The 24473-nt window shown below is 41.4% G+C and overlaps 1 protein-coding gene across 7 annotated transcripts in view; it reads right to left on the bottom strand.

Annotated features, from left to right (window-relative positions):
* ATP8A1 (ATPase phospholipid transporting 8A1) overlaps positions 1 to 24473 on the bottom strand; it is a 339326-nt gene that overhangs the window by 156623 nt on the left and 158230 nt on the right. For all 7 annotated transcript variants that reach the window (XM_073608500.1, XM_073608506.1, XM_073608505.1 and 4 more), the window contains exons 11-12: positions 3999 to 4110; positions 153 to 318 (exon numbers count right to left, since the gene is read on the bottom strand). In XM_073608500.1, coding sequence (XP_073464601.1) covers positions 153 to 318; positions 3999 to 4110 — 278 coding nt within the window. The remainder of the gene's footprint in view (positions 1 to 152; positions 319 to 3998; positions 4111 to 24473) is intronic.

Here is a 24473-nt window from a genome sequence, read left to right as displayed (position 1 = left end):
TAACCTTTGGATGTAAAAACTGCTTTTCTTTTTATTTTATGTATCCTGTGATTTATTACAAATGGCACAATATTTTTTTTTTTAATTAAAAGAAGAAAAAACAAGAAATCACAGGAATTATAAATATGAACAAAACAAATGTTTTCTCTTACAATTCAAGTTAAGGTACCAGTCCCTCTGGTTATGCTTAGAATTCCAGATAGAGGAACCAATAGAACAGATTAAAGATATAGTGAGGAGAGTGCAAAACAGAAGCAAGATCTGCATGTTGGTGATTCTTTCCACGTTGGACAATTTCAGAGGAGGTCTTGTTGAATTCTAAACAAAAGGTGAGAGATGATAATTTGTACAAGCTAGTTAGTTTATGTCTATACAAAACAGTGATGGCTTATAGATCTAGATCAGAATATAATTGTCTCCATTTGGAATTAGACAAATCAATCTCATACATACACACACCCCTATCTATCCAACATAGGTCCATTAAGCTACAGAAGGGCAAAACTAAAAACAGACATCATGGGTGTGACAAAAGTGCATTCAGCAGAGGATCTGTTCCGAGAACACTAATGATCAGAACAGAACGGACATGAACTGTTAACGGAGCCTTATGTTGGTTACACACAGGCCAAAAACTGTCGGTTCTTCAGGAACCGGCCGACTTTTGGACCTTGTGTACAGCTATTCGTTTAACAGAAGCCGGTCTCACAACCGGTTTCTAGCGAATGAATAAGCATGCTGGGAAAAAAAACATTGGCTGAGCGCTGATCGGTGTGTTGTGGAGTGTGGTGGGCACAGTACCCCTGTCAGTACAGCGATCTTCCCTGCTGAGCTAATATGTTCGCACATTGGATGTGTTAGTATGGTGATCTGTACGTTTGTTTCCCCAATTTTTCTCATTCAGTCCACTGGGTTGAACGGGGAAAAAAAAAAAAAAAAAAAAATTATAGTGTGCACCCAGCTTTAGATGAAAGCACTTTTTGTGTTGCTTGTGTTTAAAGCGGAACTAAACTTTTTGATTATCATGACCTACTTTTAATCCTTATGCTGCTAGCGTTGGTAAATAGATAGAAAGGAATATAATATTGGTTCTAAACTTTTTTTTTTTACATTCCTTCAGTTTCTTCCTGGTTTCTGGCCTAGGCCAAAATTATGTCATACATTTCAGGAGCGTTCAGGAGCATTTTTTTTCCCTTTCAACTGGAGGAGGGGCTTTCTCACCTAAGCACACCCTCCTGCCTGCATGCCTGAAGTAAAGGAAGATGGATTCCAAGTTGGTAAATGCATGAATCATCTGCCCTTACTCAAGATGGCTGCAGTTAGAAATGCTAAGGGGTGTTTCTAACCACTTGCCGACCACCTCCTGTAGATATACGTCGGCAGAATGGCACGGCTGTGCATAGTAACGTACCTGTATGTTACTTTGAATTTGCCGGTGGTGGCGCGCACCTGCCGTGAGCTCCGTGAGTCGGGTCGCGGGTCCCATGGACTCGATCGCCGCGGGCATACCCGCGATCGTCTCACGGAGAGGACGAACGGGGAGATGCTGATGTAAACAGCATCTCCCCATTCTGCCTAGTGACAGTGTCACTGATCTCTGCTCCCTGTCATCAGAAGCAGAGATCAGTGACGTGTCACACACATCCCTAGTACTGACTTAACCCCTCCCCGCCCCCTAGTGGTTAACCCCTTCACTGCCAGTGTCATTTACACAGTAATCAGTGCATTTTTATAGCACTGATTGCTGTATAAATGACAATGGTCCCAAAAATGTGTCAAAAATGTCCGACATGTCCACCACAATGAAGCAGTCACAATAAAAATCGCAGATCGCCGCCATTACTAGTAAAAAAAAAAAATTATTATTAAAAATGCCATAAAACTATCCCCTATTTTGTAAACGCTATAACTTTTGCGCTTATTGCAATTTTTTTTTTTTACCAAAAGTATGTAGAAGAATACATATTGGCCTAAACTGAGGGAAAAAATGTTTTTTTATATATTTTTGGGGGATATTTTATTATAGCAAAATGTAAAAAATAATGCGTTTTTTTCAAAATTGTCGCTCTTATTTTGTTCATAGCGCAAAAAATTAAAATCGCATAGGTGATCAAATACCATCAAAAGAAAGCTCTATTTGTGGGGAAAAAAAGACGTCAATTTTGTTTGGGAGCCACGTGGCACGACCACGCACTTGTCAGTTAAAGCGACGCAGTGCCGAATCGCAAAAAACGCACTGGTCAGGAAGGGGGTAAATCCTTCCGGGGCTGAAGTGGTTAAAGAATGGAGACATGGATGGATAGGTGGGTTTGCTTTGAATATTACAAATGAATTATACAGTTTTTTTCAGTTTGAAGTGCTCAAATATAGTTAAGTTCCTCTTTAAACTTACCTATAAAACCAGCCAACTATTGCTCATCTAAATCAACACATAAAATATCCCCCCTCCAAAGTATATGCACTCTACCCCATTGGAACCCTTTAACAAGAAAGCAGAGAATACTTTGAATGAACAATTCCCACTAACATGACTACATTTATGAAAAAATATACTGGCACAATCAACTATGGATTGTCAGACATTCTACAGAGATTGGATCTAAATGCTCAATCTGTATGCACCGCTCTCAAGCACCCTGCACAACTAAGCTTTATATCTGCGGTGGTGAAGGAGGTAGGAGATGACCTGCCATCTCCAATTATCTCAGGGACAAACAATAGTGTTAAGCAGGGCTCAAAATTTCAAGTCCTAAACTACTAGCCAGGCCTCAAGGGTTACTCGCCACCAGTGCCCCACTCAATCCCTAATCTGCCCTGCCCAACCCTGCCCCGCCCCTAAACACGCCCTCATACGTTATCTCATGAAATGACACTTAAATGTTTTATGCAAAAATAAGTTACAAAAATAAAATATCAACAACTCTCAGTGCAGCCTCTCCTGTGCCCCTCAATGCAGCCTCACCTGTGCCCACCGTTGCAACCACACTGTACCCATTGCAGCCTCGCCTGGGCAGAGGAATGCATGGCTGGGGGAAGAGGAGAGCCGCGGGATAGCACGCTGTTACCGGCGCTTACATTATAATTGTCTCCATTCTGCTTGACACAGCCCCTCCTCCTCCTGACCCGTGCCTGTGATAGAACGCACCCCAGCATTGGACTGGTGTTCAATCTATCACAGGCGCAGGTCAGGAGGAGGTGGGGCTGTGTCGAGCAGAGCGGAGAAAATGATAATGTAAGCGCCAGTAACAGTGTGCTATCCCGCGGCTCTCCTCTTCCTCCCTGAGGCGATCCCTGGGAGAACGGTTCCCGATCAACCCCACCAGCGGTGCTCTCCCCCCCTCTCTCCCAGGCAGGCAGCCCAGCTCGCAAGCCCTCATTTTCCACTCGCATTTTAATTTGAGGGCTGGTGTTAAGGTTTTCTAGGCGTCCTGATAAATTGCTTTGACTGATGAATGGTGGGCACAGCTAAATTGAGCAACTTACATCTCAAGTCTATGAGAAGCTTAACTCTGACACAATGGTTTTAATGGAATTGAAAGACTGCATCAGTAAGAAGTTTTTTCATTTAACTTTTCTAAATTCAGGTTTTAAAGAAGAACTCTAGGCAAAACTTTTTTTTTTTAAATTTGAGTAAGGAAGGGTCATAAAGCTTGTCAGTTTATTTTTTGCCATCTGTGTCCCACTGGGGAAATTTACCTTCACTTCCTGTCCCATAACCAAGACACGAAGTGGGAGGAAACCCCTGCAAGTTAAGGGAATCCCATTGAAAGATTTCCCGTGTTACTTTTCTGGGGACAAGCCAAAATTTGTGATTTTTCTTTACTTTCACGTTCAATGATAATGGTAAACAAAACAAATAGAGGAGAGGGTGAATCTCCCTGACGGGGGCACAGACAGCAATAAAAACTAACAGGTGTTGTAAAGAAAAAGTTTTGCCTTTAGTTGTACTTTAAGCAACAAATGAGTTTGCGACAGACAATGATGAGGGTAAAGATTACCTGCATAAGTTTTGTGTCATGGCCTGTGTAAACAACTATTCCATGGACCCACTGCGTGTTCCTCAGCTGGGCTCCTCTCAGAAGGATCTGGTCTGGGCCTAGCGGGATAGTCCTAGAAGAGACAGACAAAAGTCAAATTTTTTTTTTCTGATAATACACTAACAAATGCAGATAAAAGACAAGGGGTTCAATTCACTAAACATTATCTATCGCTTTAAGATCAGAGGTAAAATAGCATTTTTCATAAATTCCCCTCTGACAGAAAAATATGAACAAAAGAAAAGAGCATGGGGTCCCCCAACAATCCATACCAAGCCAATGTTTGACCCTGGCCCGGTGTTTGTGCAGGGGGTGACTAAACAGAATCTAGAAGCTACCTTTAAAAAGGGGGTGTCAGGATCCCGGCCCCCTATGTGAATAAGTCCTACTCATTCACCAAAAAATGGTCAAACTAAATAAAAACCCCCAGCCAGTTTTCGACAAGTCCTTTATTTAAAACAGTAAAAAACAAAATAAATGGCCCTTAAAATAAATTCAGCATCAGACATTTTAGGGCTTGTGAAAGAAGGTTTGGCATTGGGGACAGCCAAAGTGTACGGAGTCAGTAGGGTCCAGTTGTTTTCAACACTAAAAATCCCGCTCTAGCAACTACCTGGTACCAGGTTCTCCGCATCAATTTTTATTAAGAAAGTCGATATACAGTGGGGAAAATTATTATTTGATCCCCTGAAGATTTAGTAATTTTGCCCACTTACAAAGAAATGAAGGGTCTAAAATTTTTTATCATAGGTGTATTTTAAACAACAGAATATCAACCAAAACTCCAGAAAAAACACATGATACAAATGTTATAAATTAAGTTGCAGTTCAGTGGGTAAAATAAGTATTTGATCCTCAACCAACCATCAATAATTCTGGCTCCCACAGAAGCTTGGTGAGAAGGAGACAACTGTTGGAGTGATTATTTGCAAATGAAAGAAATACAAAATAACCATCAATCGCCCTCGGTCTGTAGCTCCATGTAGGGTGGGGAGGGGGTCTTGTGTAAGTTCGCCTTACAGATTTTTCTGTAAAGGTGAACTTACCCTTTAAGGATATAGAGAAGATCTGTAAAGAAGAGTGGACCAAAATCCCTCCCCGAGATGTGTGTAAACCTGGTAACCAACTACAAGTAACGTCTCACATCTGGTCTTGCCAACAAGGGTTTCTCCACCAAGCACTATGTTTTTTTTTTTTTTTAATTCTTTTTATTAGAAGTTATTCACATAAAAGTTAGAGAACGTATTAAACATTTAGCACTGCCATTCAACAGCACCAGACTAATGAAAGCAGCAATCTTCCCAGAGCAAATAACCGAAAAAAATAAAATAATAATATATATATATTTTGTACATACAGTATAAGTTCACAGTATACAACACCATAGCCCCCCTGCCATACCAAGAGAGATTAGCGTAAGTGCCCATCAAGACCTACATAGACCCAGCATCTCACCACAAAAAAGAACCCCTGTACTAAGTCATGTTTTGCATGGAGATCAAATACTTATTTTACTCACTGAACTGCAACTCAATTTATAACATTTGTATTGTGTTTTTCTGGATTTTTGGTTGATATTCTGTCTCTATCATTTAAATTACACCTATGATAAAAATTACAGACCCTTCATTTCTTTGTAAGTGGGCAAACCTACAAAATCTGCAAGGGATCAAATTATTATTTTCCCTATTGTATAAAACGTTAAACAGTCTGCAAGTCTTTTTATTAGATACCATTTGGTTAGGTGGTTTGGCTATCAGAGATTAAACATTATTGAATTCCAGTAATACTCAAACATTCAGCACTGTGTCCCCAAATGATACCACAAATAAAAATTACACCAATGTACTGCAAACCCTAAATACAGAAAGACAGGCCAGAACTAACCATATGGCCACTACAATGCGCTTATACAGCAAATTAATTGTGTAGGAAATGTTCAACAGTGTCCCTTTGGGCACACAGGTTACATGAGGACAAGGACAGCAGTTACCTCTCTGTACAGTCTGAGGACAGACACGAAACTCAAAACCTGCACAATTAAATCATTTCAGAACACAAGAGCAAAAATGCAATACATTGCAACTTACTAACAATTAGTGGTTACTGCATTGCTTTTCTTTTTTTTTTTTAGGCCAAGAACATGTTCAGCAAGCACTAGTGATTTTGACAAATATTGACCTCATCACTTCCTGTGAATTGAATTAAAAGTGGAAGTAAAATTATCTTCCTTCCAAGCTATGTATGTTTTATACAAATTCCCCTGCCCCTGTGTAATGGAGATAGAGAAAAAGATGTGTTTGTAGTCAAATTGGGAATGCATACCTCCCAACCGTCCTGCTTCGCTGGGACCGTCCCGGAAATTGATGTATATGGCGAATCAGGTCTGAGTCCCAGAATGGAGCCCAGTGCCGGAACAAATTCTGGCACTGGGCTCCAGTAATTCGCTCAGCAGGGGCGCACTAGCCGCCTGCTTGCAGGAGGAAGAGCTTAAAAAGGGAGTACAGGATGGGGGAAGACCCGAGCACAGGAGCGACAACAGTTTAGAGCTGCGTGTCCGCTCGGCTCCCTCTTCCTTCTCTCATGAGCATAGCCTGGTGTTGGCTCAGACTTGCTGCACACTGTCCACCGCCATCCCACCCCCCACTGCCAAGGGATGAGAAAGAGCCGAGCCTGGGGCCGCGATAGCTTCGGTGCCGCTCAGCTGGACAGAGTGCTGCCTGCAGAACCTGAGGATAGGGGGGACAAATGGACAAACTGTGACACCAAAGGGATGAAGAGGCTTGGGAGGAAAGGGGGAGCTGTGTACACCAGGAGGAGGGCTGAGATTTAGGAATGCATGTACTGCATAGACTAGACACTATTGACACTAACTCTGATGTAAGGGGGTATGCTGCAGACTCCCATGTAAGGGGGGCTCTGGTGACCAAAGACCACCTTACATCAGAGTTCCCCTTTACATCAGGATCCCCTGAGGTTCCCCTTTACATCAGGGTCTGCTGAGGTTCCCCTTACACTGCAGACTCTGAGGTAAGGGGGAATTCTGTGCTGGGTTATATTAACCTGACCTGATGTAAAAGGCGAAATATCTTTTTTGTGCTGGGGCGGAGGATTGGGGGGGGTGAAAGAGAATTTATTCTGAAAGAGGTACTGGGGGGTATTTGTGCTGTGAGGGGGAACTGAGGGGCATGGGGATAAGTGCTAGGATAGGTTAGAAGGGGGAATTGTGCAGGGACTGGGGATTTGGGGAGGGTGGAGGACTTATGCTAAGGGAGAGGGAAGAAGATTTGTGAAGGGAGGGGGGATTTGCATGGAATGATTTGTTCCGCTTAACCACATCCCTTAAGCCCCTCTCACTGTTAAGAGTTTGGCCATGCCCACATTTTGCCGTGGCACGCTACGTGTGCCGCAGGTCGTTGCCTTCTTACAGTGTCCCCATCTGAAGTTCAAAAGTTGGGAGGTATGGGAATGCAGTCTGGGTGAAAACTGAGGCTCCCCCCAGATTCAGCTGAGTGAATAAACACAGCTGACCAGAAACAGGTGTGTTATTCACAGATTATCGGCTGAAATTAAAGGGAAAAAAAGAAAACGAATGCAACCACTACATCTAAGGACTGGTAAGCTGCAATATATTGCACTTTTGTTTTCGGATTTAGATACACATTAATGCTAAAAGTCTCAAATTCTGCAAGTCTGCAAAATATCTGCAAGTCTGCAAAATATTACTAGCAGGATTAAAAGGGCATAATAATGATGTTGGGTCAGTTTTTATTTTGAGTAAAATAATAATACAGTATGGGTGTGGAGATACAGTATATATAGTGACTTGAAAAAGTACTCATACCCTTTTGTCATGTTAAAACCAAAAACATAAATGTATTTTATTGGGATTTTATGTGATAGACCAACACTCTGAATTCCCCCTGAGGAAGATACGACATTTCCCAGTATCGACACAAGTTGGGGAGGGGACATGACGGTTTGTGAGACAGTAGAGTGTTCTCAGAGCAGGAGAGGACACATCAGCACAGCGCCTTCATATCTGTTTGGCTTGATACAGAGTGGTGCGCTCATAGCACCTATTAAATGTGAGTACCCTAATATAGGGAATACTGTCATTTTAGATAAAACTTTTAAAACCGTAATACACTATCCAGTTTCCTCCATTTTCCATATGAATATTGCTGCAAACAACCATCCAAGGATCTAAATGCTGACCATAAACCCAGAGGTGGTTTAAAAGCGCGTTTTGACCGAGCTTAGGTGCAAGGTCACATGCTCTAAGGTGAGCGCATACGACAAAGGGGGAGCACAAGAGTGGACGCGAGCACTTTACTGTTATATCATCTGTTTTATCATCTGCAATGAGCACCAGAAGAATGGAGTAGTTATGAATGGACTTTAGGCTGCGATTTTATGGACACAGATTAATGCATGAATTAAAACACAGAGCACTTTTTTTCTATATTGATTATTGATGCACTTTTATATAGATTTATGTAAATGACAGATTGTCACTGCAATTATCGCACAGGGTTGTAAATTTCTCTATTGCATATAAATGTTACATGTTCATATAGAGGTGTGTATGCTACGCGGATTGTCATTGGGAGGATCGCATAGGATTGCAATTTTTATTGTTCATGATCGCAACTTATAATCGCATAAGATTGCATTATTATATTCACTAGATTTTTTATATAGTTATAGTATATCCCACCCACCACTATTTAACTGCAGCCAGTAATATTATGGTTTAGTACGGTTACTGCATGATTACAGTTGGATAGCGCAGCATTATATTGGTATAAAACTTTTTGGCACGAGCATATGAGACGTGATCAATGCTAGCAGCTGTCCTTTAATCCTCTCTAATTATCATTTAGATTTTCACATGGTAGCTCGCAAGATTCTGTTTGTTTTCTAGTGTCAGTGATGTCCCCACAGTACATGCACATTTGGCTGAAGTGCACATTTGTATTAACAAAAAAAAAAAAAAAAAGTTTTAGCGCTCCTGGAGTGCCCTAGAAGAATGGTGGTTCAATGTTCGAGTGGTCAAGCTATTCCATTCAAGTGTAGTTATGTTTAAAACAGGTTTTCCTTATATACAATATACTTTCAAGATAGGCTTGTAAATGATCCCAGTCAGAATAAGTAATTTAAATGTGCGGGGGAGTTCACCGGCATTAATGTCTTTTTTTTTTATAACAATGTGTCAGGAAAGTTTATCATGCATTTCCAGAGTGTCAGCTGGTCTATTTTCAGCCTTGTTAAACCATACTGATACATTATTTATAGATCCCTGGATGAGCGATCAGCAATATCTAGGCCATCTACCATAGAGATCTCTGATCACCTGACATAGTTGAACTTGAAACACAATTATTCCATTAAATACACTTAAGCTTTTTAGTAGTATTCCTAGCTGTGACCTGGCAAGCCATCTGTGTGTAGAAATGTGAATGTCTCATACATAAACGTTGAAAATATCAATCCCAATTGAAATAAGCAGTCACCAGATGTGTGTTTTTTATTGTCCCGTTTTATACCCCTTTGAAGTATTCATTTTGTTTTCTGGGCCTGGTCCATCTTGGTGGATCGAGATGCATGTATTCTGTCCATGCATACCAAGTGATAATTTATATTTATAACATTTGTTTACCACTTCCCGCCCAAAGTATGTCATATGACGTCCTGGACTTTTAGTAGGGACATCTGAATGATGCCTGCAGCTACAGGCATTATCCAGATATCATCTTTTTCAGCAATTCCAGATATGATCCTTTTCAGCGATTCCATTGCTCCTACCAGCTCGCCCCTGCGATCGGCAAGCTGGAGAACGAATCCACCAGTGTCCGATCCCCGCTGAGTGTTCACATCACTGATCCGCCCCGTGTGAAAGAGCCCTAGCAGGTTTTCTTCTAAGATTGCACTGTATTTGGCTCCATCCATCTCCTCATCAACTCTGACCAGCTTCCCTGTCTCTGCTGAAGAAAAGCATCTCCACAACATGATGCTCCCACCACCATGTTTCACGGTGGGGATGGTGTGTTCAGGGTGATGTGCAGGGTTAGTTTTTCTTCATGACGCTGTTTGTTCACTAAGGTTCTCAACAAACCTCTGAGGGCTTAACAGAACAGCTGTATTTGAGATTAAATTACACACAGGTTGACTATTTACTAATTAGGTGAAGGCAATTGGTTCCACTAGATTTTAGTTAGGGGTATCAGAGTAAAAGGGAGCTGAATACAAATGCACGCCACACTTCTTCAGATATTTGTAAAAAATGTTGAAAAACATTGATCATTTTCCTTCCATTTCACAATTATGTGCCACTTTGTGTTAGTCCATCACATAAAATCCCCAAAAATATATTTACATTTTTGGTTGTAACATGACAAAATGTGGAAGGGGTATTAGTACTTTTTCAAGGCACTGTATTTCTTTAGTGCATACAGTGCCTTGAAAAAGTATTAATACCCCTTGACATTTTCCACATTTTGTCATGTTACAACCAAAAATGTAAATATATTTTTGGGGATTTTATGTGATGGACTAACACAAAGTGGCACATAATTGTGAAATGGAAGGAAAATGATCAATGTTTTTCAACATTTTTTACATCCATCACAGAGCCAGCTCTCTGAGGACAGCAACCGCCTAGCCTACCAGCCTACTTTAATCATTACATTACCGGTTACCACTTAACCCTTGAACTTCCAGCCTGTCCCTTATGGACTAAGTTGCTCAGCCCTTTATATCTCCTGTTATATATGGACTTGTGTGTTTGCGCTTACAGTTACCAATACTCTGTTTTTATAGCTAACCTTCTATTATTGTGCTATCAACAAACTATCAGAGTTTTAATAGACTAGCTAATTATAGGAATAGACAAGTTAATAATTATTTCAGAATTGATTTCACCCACAAACAAACATTTACTACATTTTAGCTTACCAATCAATTGAAGGTGGAGACTACACTAGTTTTCATTTTTTCAAACTCTTTTTCAAACTTTTATTCCTTCATTTTCATCTGGTGATCAGCCAGTAACACTGCCTGTCTTAGGGTGGCTACATTCACTCTTCCACTGTATCTATGGATGAGCAAAGCGGCCATCCTTAGACAGCAGCATGGTCATTCAGTGGAGATAGGAGTGTTAGGTGGACTAGTAGATTTAGATAGACTTTACAAAACTGGCTAACAATTTAGTCAGAGCTAGAGCTCTCCATTCAGCAATGATCATGCATTTTGCTCTCTCTAGCTGTTAGCAAATAAGAATGCATGATATCCTTAAAGTGGCTCTAAAGACAGAAGTTTTTATCTTAATGCATTCTATGCATTAAGATAAAAAGCCTTCTGTGTGCAGCAGCCTCCCTCAGCCCCCCTAATACTTACCCGAGCCCCATTTCGATCCACCAATTTTGCACGAGAGACTCAGCTGTCCAGGACTTTCTCTCCTGATTGGCTGAGACACACAGTGGGTGCCACTGGCTCCTGCTGCTTTCAGTCAGTGACCCAATGAGGAGAGAGAGGGGACGGGGCCGAGCTGTGGCTCTGTCTGAATGGACACAGGGAACTACGGCTTGGCTGCCCCCAATGCAAGCTGCTTGATGTGGGGGCACTTGGCAGGTGGGAGGGGCCAGGAGGGCCGGTGAGGGACCAGAGAAGAGGAGGATCTGTGCTGCTCTGTGCAAAGCCACTGTAAAGAGCAGGTAAGTATAACATGTTTGTTATTTTTAAACAAAAAAAAAAACACAAGACTTTAATATCACTTTAAGGTTGCCCCTCCTCCTCCCAGTCCAGCTGCTGCACAAAGATTAAAATCGAGTGAAAATTTGAAGATGTATAAAGATTTGAAGCATTTACATTATAATACATTTTTAAATAGTTTTTTTTTCCTTTTTGTTTTTTTTATCCAGCCATGAAGACATTCTTCCAGGGAGGAAATATGGGAGCTGGAATTGCCAACTTATGTATTCCGACACCTGTTTTTAATTCAGTTGTTCGCCAAACAGTGAAGGATGGATAAAAGATGACAACCCTGAAACATGCATATGCAATAAAGAACCAGCAGCTCCATATTTCTTTGACTTTAAAGCAGTATTAAACCCAAAACCAAAAATGCAATATATTGCAGGTTAATAATTAGATGTCGTGGCTGCATCAGTTTTCTTTTCTTTTGCTTTTTTCCCCCCTCTGTTTTCACCTGGTTATCTGGCCAGTAACACACTTCCTGTATTAGAGAGACACAACTCTGGAGGAATCAGCGCAGGAGGCACAGCAGCATTGTCAGTCGGGGGGAGGAAGTAGTGTTAAGGCCCCATGTACACTGCTGCTGCTAAACGGACGTTCAGAGGCAGTTGGACACTTTTTTCAACTGCCCCTGAACTCATTCAATGTTATCTTATGTGTACATGTACACAGGTTTGTTTACTGTAGTTTTTAGGCAGTTGTGTTTATAGACCTTTTTTTTCTTAAGGCAAAAAAATGAGTTCGGACGCCGAAGTTTCCAACGTTTCAGACGCCAAACAAGGTAACCCACGTTTAGCTGCATTTCATTTATAGGCGTTTTTCGTTTTTGGCCATTTAAAAAAAAAAAAAGAAATGCTTCAAAAGTGGAAAAGGCGCCAAACATCGCTAAACGCTGCAAAACGGACGTTTTAAACGTGGGTTACTATCTGTCAAGTTAAACGTCCCGTGTACATGAAGCCTAAATGTACTAGCAGATTTTGCACCAATAACAAATTGAAGCCAAACTACAGCTATTGCTTTATAATCAGCTATGGAAACCAGTTTTTTTTCCTTTTGGGATAAAGGTTTTACATGAATAAATAAAAGCTGATTTTAATCACCCCTGCCAGTGTTAGGTGGTCTGTCTCATCCATGTACACAAACATTCTGCTGGGGAGATTGTGCTGTGAAAATCAGACTGGATAAAAATAGAAGAAAGAAAACCTTAAAAAGGAAACAAATAGAGCCATCACATGTAAGAATTGGTAAACTGCACTATATAGAAAGTCTGCCTTTGGGTTTATCATGTATTATTTTTCAGGGCATTTAAAAGTATACAGAGCCCTAAGATTAAGCTAAAACTAGCAAGGTTATAGCAGTAAAAGCAGCAATTGATCTTCGCATTCCTTCAATTGAATGGCATGTAAGAAACGGCTAGAATGCTGAAAAACCTGAACTACCACAATGTATGCTTAGCTATGAAACCAAACCAGCCATAGACGACTGTTATAAATCACTGCTCAACAACCAGCTTCAATCAGTGCATGCTGTCCTCACTACCAAGTGAAGGAATGGCTGCTTCACACCACCACTAAGGCCCTTTTCACACTCGTGTGACGTGTCCTACGACTGCAAAGTCGCATGACAAGTCGTTCCCCAGGATTTCCAACGATATATGTGCAACGTCAAGTCGTGCCGACTTCAAAGTAGTCCCTGTACTACTTTGGTCCGACTTTCATGCGAGTTGAGGTCCATAGACCTCAAGTTTACACAGGCATTCCCTGAATTTGCGGCAAAATTGCGGGCACAAAATCACAGTAAAATTGTGGTAGTGTGAAAGGGGCCTAAGGGGGAGACTTACTAAAACTGGTGCACACAGATTCTGATGTAGCTGTGAAGAAACCAATCAGCTTCTAGGCTTCATTGCCAAAGCTTAATTGAACAAGCTGAAGTTAGAATCTGATGAGATATTTCTGCTATACAGCACAACTTCAAAGATCCCGAGAAGCATTGGGAGAGAACATTATCGCAAGTGTCAGCCAAAGTTCATGGTTTATTTGCGTTAAATTTTCAATGTCTTTCCAGAACTATATTTATTTTTCTTTTAACAAAGTTTATCTGCAAATGATCATTGTAAAATGGTATACTGTTTTTGCTCCAACACATATGGGGGATTACAAAAGCTGGAAAGTGCAAAATCTGGTGCAGCTCTGCATAGAAAACAATCAGCATCCATGTTTTACTGTCAAAACCTATTTGAACAAGCTCAAGTTAGAAGCCGATTGTCTATCATTCACAGCTGCACCAGGATTTTGTGTGCACCAGTTCTATTACATATCCCCTTTGGTGTCCACAGCAGCTCTTTATCTTAACAATTTAAACTAAGCATATGGCCCCTTTCACACAGGCTTTCCGATCAGGTCCGCTTGTCAGTTTTTCAGGCGGACCTGATCGAAGCCTCCATTCTCTCCTATGGAGTGGCGGATGCAGTGTCTGCTGACACCAGCTGCTATCCGATCCTGATCCTGTCTGTGAAATCCAGACGGATGGTGACCCCATTTTCTGTCTGGCGGATCTGCTCAAGAGATATTGGTGGTTAACCTGGATTTAAGGTATGGTAATTTTTACTCCATTAACTCCAATCAGAGAACACTTTGCATTCACTGAAAAAACTGCTGTATTCAGTAAGTAGTAGGGCAGGCGCTCAACACTAGACTGAGAAGACAGTGGCAATCACTGTAGTAGCAGTACCTACCCCATTGATCTCCAGCTTCCATGGGATCCCACAGGTATGGAACATACTTACACTGGCCTCCTCCTAGCAGGACCAACGTATGTAACTATGGAAAAATTACCATATCTCAAATTTATGCAAAGGCAAGGTGGCCCAAACTCCTAGCACCTCACAAGCCTCCTTTTTTGGTCAGAGGGCCAACTATCACATCAGCCAAGAGAGACACTTGCAAGGAGATAAAGCTAGATCTGGATCCTCAAGAACTACAACTTTTTATGGAGTTCTTTTTATACACTGCTTATGCATTTTAATAATGTACTTTAAGGTTGATTTAAACCCAATTAATTAAAATCCTAAACTGCAAGAAGTCCCAAGCCATTTAAAAAAAATTTCAATATTTCTAAATCTGCAGCTTTCATTTAAATAATACCTGTATGAAGCGCCTAGAGCAGCAACTTCCTATTACAGAGTGAAAACTTCCAATGGCGGAGTTGTCACCCCACATTCTGAACCCTGTTGCGTGTCCTACCAAAGGAGATTAGGCTCCCCCTCCTACAGAAAACAAGTGCAGAGAGAGGTTAAAGCTCCCCACTATCTGCTGCCACCCAGTATTCCTAATGATGAACCTAAAGGTACACAGAATAAAAAAAAATGTAATCACTCACCCACCAAACATAATAATCTAAGGGCAGGAACCCTACTGTCCTGGAGATCTCGAATAGGAGTCACCAGTTAACAGTTTTTCCAAGTCATCCTCCAGGATGCATACCTAGGGAGAAATCAAAGACGATCGAAGTGCCTTCAGCTGCGACAGGGTGACAACAAGAAGCTGGAAGGCTTAATTTTTAAAGGAAAGTTTCACATAATGTGCTAGTATGCATTGCCTTTCAGGTTAAAAAAAAAAAAAAAAAAAAAAAAAAAAAAAAAAAACACCTAGCCATTTACCACCACTTTAGGCACATTCAGTCCAAAAGCCAAGTCTTGACCAGAAACCAGGTGAATCCTGCAGTGCTTCACGAAGATGAGGCCATGCCAACACACACTGCAGAGACACTGTTGTCACCACCAGAGGAATCTGTACTGCTTCTCCCATCACTTCCCAGGGGGGAGCACCAGAACAATAAACCTGACACAGGTCCTATCCCTTGCCCACTGTATATAAAGTATATGAAGTTCTAGTTGTAAACATTTCCAGCGTGACTGCAATCCATTACATACAGATGGAATATGTTTTTTTTGCTGACAAAAGGCGAAATTCAAAGTCTCGCTGATCACATAAATAACTCACAACAGGTCTGATTAGAAACTACAGCCAAACAAAATTACTTAAATAATAATACAAAAATCAATAAATAATAATAATAATAAATGTAACTGTCAGCTATAGAAATTGTGTTTCTGAATTTTTGGGCAGCAGAAGCCTTTTCAAAAATTGGGTTTATTGCAGCAGCGGATTTAGTGAGAGTAGAGAAAAATGGAACCTGGACTTTCCATAGCAACCAGTCAGCACTCGAGAACATTTTCTGTAAGTAAATCCTTGCTTTTTTCCCCCAGACAACATTTGGTCCAGCAGTAAATTAGGAAATTATAAGATAATAGGGCCGAGTTATTAAACTGGAGAGTGCAAAATTTGGTAAAGCTGTGCATGGTAGCCAATCAGCTTCCAACTTCAGCTTGTTCCGTTAAAGGGGTTGTAAACCCTCTTTTTTTTTTAAACATGTTATAATTACCTCCACTGTGCAGTTCGTTTTGCACAGAGTGGCACCGATCCTCCTCTTCTGGGGTCCCCCAGCGGCACTGGGAGCTCCTCCCCGCATCGAGTGTCCACGTTCGTGAAGGCTCTCCTAGGGTGGACACCCGTGCGGGCACGCTCCAGAGTCCTGCTTCTGTGTCCATTCAGATAGAATGCAGGACTCGGCCCCGCCCCCCCTGCTCCATTGGAATTGATTTAGAGCAGAGGGAGCCAATGACTGCGCTGCTATCAATCTATCCAATCAAGAGCTGAGACAACGGGCAGAGAGGTAGAGCGCGTCTCCGCCATGGGAACGGATGGGCTCAGGTGAGTAAAATGGGGGAGTGGGGGAGCAGTGTCAGAAGTTTTTTCACCTTAATGCATAGGATGCATTAAGGTGAAAAACCATGTGGGTTTTCAACCCATTTAAGCTTGGATAAAAAAAAAAACAAAGCTGGAAGCCGATTGGTTTCAATACAGAGCTAGGCGTTAGGCTGTGTTCACATACACTATAATACCAAAAGTTTTGCCTTTACACGCACATGAACTTTAATGGCTTCTTAGTCCGTGGGGTACAATATTGAGTTGGCCCACCCTTTGCAGCTATAACGGCTTCAACTCTTCTAGGACAGCTGTCCACAAGGTTTAGGAGTGTTTCTTCCAAAAGCGCATTTGTGAGGTCAGGCACTGATGTGGACGAGAAGGCCAGGCTCGCAGACTCTGTAATAATTCCCACACCAAAATGTGTTTTATCAGGTTGACATCAGAACTCTGTGCAGGCCAGTCAAGTTCCTCCACCTCATACACACTCAGTCATGTCTTTATGGACCTTGCTTTGTGCACTGGTCCAAATCATTTGGTGGAGGGGGGATTATGGTGTGGGGTTGTATTTCAGGGGTTGGGCTTGGCCCCTTAGTTCCAGTGAAGGAAACTCTTAAGGCATCAGCATACCAAGATAATTTGGACAATTTCAGGCTCCCAAATTTGTGGGATGGCCCCTTCCTGTTCCAACATGAATGCGCACCAGTGCATAAACAAGGTTCATAAAGAGATGGATTTTTACCTGAAAGTGAACTCGAACCGGACTGAAAAATCGCACAGGACTCTTTAAAACTGCACCACCACTGCCCCCCGCACATGTGTGAACCAGAGGCATGGAGAAGGCTGCCGGTTCACGCTATGTGAACCGAAGGCAGTTTAAAACCCATCCGATTTGCATAGATGTGAACAGAGCCTTAGATTTGGCACTCTCCAGTTTTAGTAAATCAACCTCTAGAAGTATACATAGAAAAGTCAGAGCAAACTCAGAAGTCTGTGTAGTAGTTCTGAATTACATAGCAGGCTATATCTTTCGCTATAGAAAGATTTCCTTTAAAGCGATTGTAAAACCTTACATATACCCAGTGAAGTGATTGGCCGCAGGTGTTGCACAGAGATCACAACAAATCCTCCTACATAAGTTGTACCTGTATAACTACAGCCATCTTCCCCTATATGCATTCAAAGTGAAGGATCTTCACAGGATCTCTCAGCTCTGAAAAACAGGGGAAGGGGAGCTGAAGTTTCATCAGTGAGGAAAGCATCTGATTGGAGAGGAGGGGAGGGAGCCTTCCCCCACCCCCTTCCACACAGCTGGGGCTGTCAGTCTACTGGAGATCTCACCCCTGTCACCATTTTTCTTTTGGTGTCAGAAAAACTTGTCAGATGGGACTTCCAGTAAGCGGATAGCAGAGGAACGAGGCAGCAGACACTTAGTGCTCCTGATTGAGACAAGAACACACTATAGAGGGTAACGTTTTGTTCATATTACGTGTCTGAGGTTTACAACCACTTTAAGTGACAGAATAACATAATAGAAAAACGAAATCAAAGCACTAGCTGTAACAGAAAAAAGCGTGGATTCGTGTTTCTCCTATGAACTTTAACAGGTATTTGCCCTAAGAGGGTGTAACCCTCCCCCCCTCCTCTTAAAGTGGCTACACTTTGTGTTCAGAATACTAAACCATTATAATCACCACGAAGCAACTAAAAGAAAAACCCTGATAAATGGCTATTTCCTAAACAATGCCTTGAAATAAAATGGGAAGATGAGATCTATTTTCAGTGAAGGGGCACAGAGAACTGCATCGCTGCAAACTGCCCGATCATATTCTTGGCTATTGTGGAAGGGAAAAAAAAACAAAAAAAACACATTTTCACTAAAGTCATCTTAGTTATGATTAGGAGTCTGTATGGAGACTCTTATGATTGACACCCTGAACCAAATTGGTCTTTCTTCCTTTTTTTTTTCCCCATTGAGAAGGAAGGGTTGGCCAGGTCATACTGACAATTTCCAAAATGACTGATTACCTCCTAGAGTGCCTATAAATGGCCCATTTTTTTTACTGGCGCGGGATCATACTTCTTTATTCAGCCTATATCATACTCCTTTTTATATATTCAAAAGACAGCAATTGGTCAGAGGTGATTCTTATTACGTGAACAAAAAGGGAAATAAATGCAGCGCTTATAAGGAAAAAAAAAAAAACTATGCATAATTATAAATGGCATTAATGAAAATGTCCACCACGTGAGAAATGACAAAAAACTGTAAAGACCAATTTGTCTAGTGATTAAGAACTCTGTCCGTACGTAGACATGTATGGATCAGTGGACATCAATTCAGGTCAATGGGTGAAGAAATCTTGTGAGAAAAACTGCCACCAATTTTTTGAAGGCTTACCAGAAAGGTTGGACCTGAAGGGGCTTATACCTCTCAAGTCAAAAAGGCTTGGGTGTCAAAACACCATGATTGATGGAAAACCAACGACAATCCTGAGAGCCACGATCTCCCTAGACTTGGTACAGTATGGGACATCAACATATGTTCAACATATGGCTCCCAATCACCCAGCGAATTAAATTCAAAATTCTAACCACAACATACAAAGCCATTCACAACTCTGCCCCAAGCTACATCACTAATCTTGTCTCCAAATATCACCCAAATCGTCCTCTCCGCTCTTCTCAAGACCTCCTGCTTTCAAGCTCTCTCATCTCCTCCTCCCATGCTAGTCTCCAGGATTTCTCCAGAGCCTCTCCCATCCTCTGGAACTCGCTACCTCCATCTATCCGGCTAGCCCCTACTCTTGCTACCTTCAGGCAATCCCTGAAAACTCATCTCTTCAGGAAAGCCTATCACGTCTCCAACTAATCTCCTACCACTTCCACCAGCTCATTCCCCACAGTTACAACCTTTTGTACCACCTGCCCCACCCTATTAGATTGTAAGCTCTTCTGAGCAGGGCCCTCTTAATCCTATTGTATTGTATTATATTATAACTGTATTGTCTCCCTTTTATATTGTAAAGCGCTGCGTAAACTGTTGGCGCTATATAAATCCTGAATAATAATAATAATAATAATAATGTTCAAACGGACATCAAGTGAGATAAAGCCGATAGGAAGACACTCATGGAGGTATATCATCAGCTCACACGGTAAAACCAAAAGAACAGAAAAGGCTCCACATAGTGTGATAACGTTTCAATTTGTTTAATTAAAAAAAAAAAAAAAAAAGATTAGAAAATTGAACACTCACATGTCAATTGAGAGTAAATCGCATAAGATGGCACAATGGCAATAGCGGCACTTCAACCGACGCTTTTCGTCTAAATAGACTTCATCTGGGGTACAATTTTTTTATCCTTTATTTTATTTTATTTTTTTAAATAAAACAAGGATAAAAAAAATTGTACCCCAGATGAAGTCTATTTAGACGAAAAGCGTCGGTTGAAAGTGCCACTATTGCCATTGTGCCATCTTATGCGATTTACTCTCAATTGACATGTGAGTGTTCAATTTTTTTATCTTTTTTTTTTTTTTTTAATTAAACAAATTGAAATGTTATCACACTATGTGGAGCCTTTTCTGTTCTTTTGGTTTTACCGTGTGAGCTGATATACCTCCATGAGTGTCCTCCCATCATTTGTATCTCACTTGATGTCCGTTTGAACATATACTGATGTCCCATACCGTACCAAGTCTAGGGAGATCGTTGCTATCAGGACTGTCCTTGGTTTTCCATCAATCATGGTTTTGTCACCCAAGCCTTTTTGACTTGAGAGGTATAAGCCCCTTCAGGTCCAACCTTTCTGGTAAGCCTTCAAAAAATTGGTGGTAGTTTTTCTCACAAGATTTCTTCACCCATTGACCTGTATTGATGTCCACTGATCCATACTTATCTACATTTGGACAGAGTTCTTAATCACTAGACCAATTGGTCTTCACAGTTTTTTGTCATTTCTCACATGGTGGACATTTTCATTAATGCCATTTATGCATATATTTGTTTTCTTTATAAGCGCTGCATTTTTTTCCCTTTTTGTTTATGTGCTCCTTGTCTTCGGCTATGCTGGTTGCTTAATCTTTTCACACAGCGTGGTATATATATTTAACACTATTTAGATTCTTATTATGTGCACGGCCCCGAGTGTACATTGTCTGCGCGCACCTGCTACTGTACGCCTCTCAAAATATGACACGTGGCCGTGTCTGTACAGCTGCTGCATCTGCATTCCCTTTCATGGGCTGTCTGCATGCAACCCGGTGCAGATGCAGGCGCAAAAACAAACGCCTCATGCACACAGGAGAGGTTCCAGCACCCGTCTGAATGAGGCCTTACAGCACATATATAAAACAACCTCTATATGTAAAGACATTAAAGGAGTTGTAAAGGCAGAAGGTTTTTTTATATCTTACTGCATTATATGCATTAAGATAAAAAAACCTTCTGTGTGTAGCAGCCTCCCCAGCACCCCCCAATTACCTGCCTGAGCCCCTTCTCTCTCCAGCGATGTCCACGATCCCCTCAGCCATCCAGGACACGCCTCCCGATTGGCTGAGAGAGCAGCGGCGCCATTGGTTCCTGCGGCTGTCAAAGTCAGTCAGCCAATCAGGGGAGAGAGGGGGCATGGCCAGGTTAGGGCTCAGTGTCTGAATGGATGCATGGAGCTCTGACTCGGCTTGGGTACCCCCTGTAGCAAACTGCTGGCTAAGGGGGCACACAAAGGAGGGAGGGGCTAGGAGTAGCAAAATGGGACCCAAAGAAGAGGAGGATCTGGGCTGCTCTGTGGAAAACCAACTGCACAGAGGAGGTAATAACACGCTTTTTTTTTTTTTTTTTAAACAAGCCTTTACAATCACTTTAACAATACGATTTACAGCAAATTGATCTTTTCACACATTGCTAAGATATTAAAGTACCAAACAAACTAATATTATTGAAATATTTAAAGCATGTATGGCAAATTCTGAATTACAACAATCTCTTGATATTGGTCTGTATAAGGTTTAGGAGACATAAAATAATTTATCTTCATATCCTGGGCATACTGAATGAAAAATTATGCATTAAAATTACCTCCAGTGTTGCTGATATTTGACTGTGTGAGGATTTGGTGAAATGTAATATTTTCTCTTCATATCCTGGGCAGGCTGACCTTTACAAGACACAGTGCTTCATTTGTTTTATCACTGGCGTGAAATTCAATACTCCATCATAACACTGTCTGGATTAGGAAGGTCTCTCTGATACCATGGAGAGGGATGAGCACGTAAGCTACCTTATTACACATCATTGGTATGGCCTTGCCAAAGGTACAGAATATAAAATTTGAATAAAGTGTACCCTTCACTGACATAATGTACGGCTTTATGGAAAGTTAAGCAAAGTGGAACCTCTTTCATCACAACCATTCCGATTTATTATTTGATACCTCAACAAGTACGCTGTATAAAAAGGACAGAATACAGTTCACAAGGAAAAGGTTAGGGCTAGGCAATGGCTACACTATGGGCATGGAATGATTTTGCAGATACATTATAAAAGAAGTGGCAGTGAGAGAAGCAAGGAGGGAAAAACAGATATGTGGCTGATGGGGAAATGAGCAGGAAGAAAGTACATGCAGCAGAGAAAGGAACACGCAAAACAAAAAAATATGACGTTGGGGCGTGATCGATCAGATGGAGTTGGTGCTGTTGTCATATAGCGAAGGGCTTAGATCATACTGGATTTATACAGTGATAACAGTTTTCACAGCTTTTTACAAAATAGAGGAAGACAATACAGTAACAATACAACTCAAGAGGGTTCAATGGGAGCTTAAAATATAAAAGAAAGGGGCATGGCATAGAAAAGGTAATAATGTGAGGTTAACTAAAAGAGAAAGCAAAAGTACAGAATATTAGATGGAGGCCAGAAAGGCTTCCATGAAGGGTTGAGTTTTCATGGGATTGCCTAAAGGCAGATGGAGTAGATGATAGACAAACTGGGGTAGGGAGTCCCAGAGGATGACGAGGCTCTAAAGAAATCCTGGGAGTTGAGTATGGGAGGACGTGATGAAGGAGCTAGGGAGCCGGAGGTCTTGGGAAGAGTGGAGCGGGCAGCGTGGGTGATATTTTGAGACGAGGTTGGTGACCTAGACTGTTGGATGGCTTTATATGGTGGTGTATTTTGAATAGAATTCACTGGGTGAGTGGAAGCCAGTGGAGGGGTTGGCACAGAGGTGGTGGGCACTGAACGTTTGATAAGATGCATGAGTCACACACTATAGACTATCATAGAAAGAAGGGGGTTAGCCTGTGTAAAAGGCAGGCCACTGAGCTGGGATGTGCAACAGTCAAGGTGAGAGATAACCAAGAGTGAATTAGTAGCTTGGTGGTGTCATTGGTTAAGAAGGAGGGTATTTTATAAATGATATAGAGGTGAAGGCAGCAAGATTTGGACAGTGACTGGGTGTGGGAGTGAAAGAAGTCAGAAACAAGGATTACACCTAGTACTAGCATAGATGCACTCTTTCGATTGAAAAAATCCAAGGAGATGAAATATATGAAGGATGCGGCAAGCTCAAAGAGAAGTGACTGAAAGTGAGCAGAGCAAGGAAAGGATTAAAGGCAGGGTGTACAGAGTGATTGATATGCTGCGGACTTCACAATTCGAGTAATCTGGGGAGTACCAGAAATCCAATGGGATCTATTCTGTCACAAAACTTAAAAAAAAAACGATATATAAAATCTATTTGAGGAGTTCTATGGTCACAGCATACAAACAGTTGTTTTTGACAATCCAATATAATACCTTATACAGAATAGCCAAATTGTGGATTTCTGGTGCTCATGTATTTGAAACAGGTTATCAGAACAGTAATCAGATGTCTTGTTGGGCAGGCATCACTCTAGAGGAGCGTGCAGGAAAAAAGCTCAGAAATCCAACTTAGAGGTGTGTTGTAATGTGACAGAAAAAGATACGGGGTCCTGGTTTTTAGTATATGTACCTTTCACCTAAAATCCAACACAGCTAAACCGGATGCTACCTTTATAGTTATATAGTTAATCTGGTTGAAAAAAAGACACAAATCTTCCATATTTACAATCCTATACCCACAGTTGAGCCAAAGAAAGGCAAACACCCCCCACCCCCAATAAAGTATGATCCAATTTTCACCAGTGGGGGAAAGAAATTCCTTCCTGATCCAACAGGCAATCAAATTTTTCCCTGGATAAACTTTACCTATAAATATTAGTATTCAGTTACATTATGTGCATTTAGGAAAAAATCCAGGCCTTCTTAAAGCAGAACCAGCTCTTGAGGGAGTCTATTCCACATTTTCGCAGCTCTTACTATGAAAAAGCTTTTCTGTATCTGGAGATTAAATCTCTTTTCCTCCAGAGGTAAATGGTGTCCCCTTGATCTCTGTGATGACCTTAAAGTGAATAACTCTACACCGAGCTCACTATATGGACCACTTGTGTATTTATGCATGTTGATCATATTCCCCCAGTAATTCAGTTCCTCTAATCCAGGGGTAGGCAACCTGGGGCCCTCCAGCTGTTGTGGAACTACATTTCCCTAGATGCATTGCAAGGCTGGCAGTTACAATTACTCCCAGAGGCGTGATGGGACTTGTAGTTCTGCAACAGCTGGAGGCCCCCAGGTTGCCTACCCCTGCTCTAATCTTTCCTCATAGCTGAGCTCCTCTATGCCTTTTATCAGTTTGGTTGCCCTTCTCTGCACTTTGTCCAGTTCTCCAATATCCTTTTTGTGAACTGGTGCCCAAAACTGAACTGCATATTCCAGATGAGATCTTACTAAAGATTTGTACAGGGGCAAAATTATCTCTTTGGTGTCCATACCTCTCAATACAAGAAAGGATTTTGCTTGCATTGGAAAGTGCAGCTTGGCATTGCTATTATTAGG

This window comes from Aquarana catesbeiana, linkage group LG01 (genome assembly GCF_042186555.1).
Source record: "Aquarana catesbeiana isolate 2022-GZ linkage group LG01, ASM4218655v1, whole genome shotgun sequence".
Classification (NCBI taxonomy): Eukaryota; Metazoa; Chordata; class Amphibia; order Anura; family Ranidae; genus Aquarana; species Aquarana catesbeiana.
Note: the sequence above shows the minus strand (reverse complement) of the source record. Positions and strands in the feature narration are given on the sequence as shown.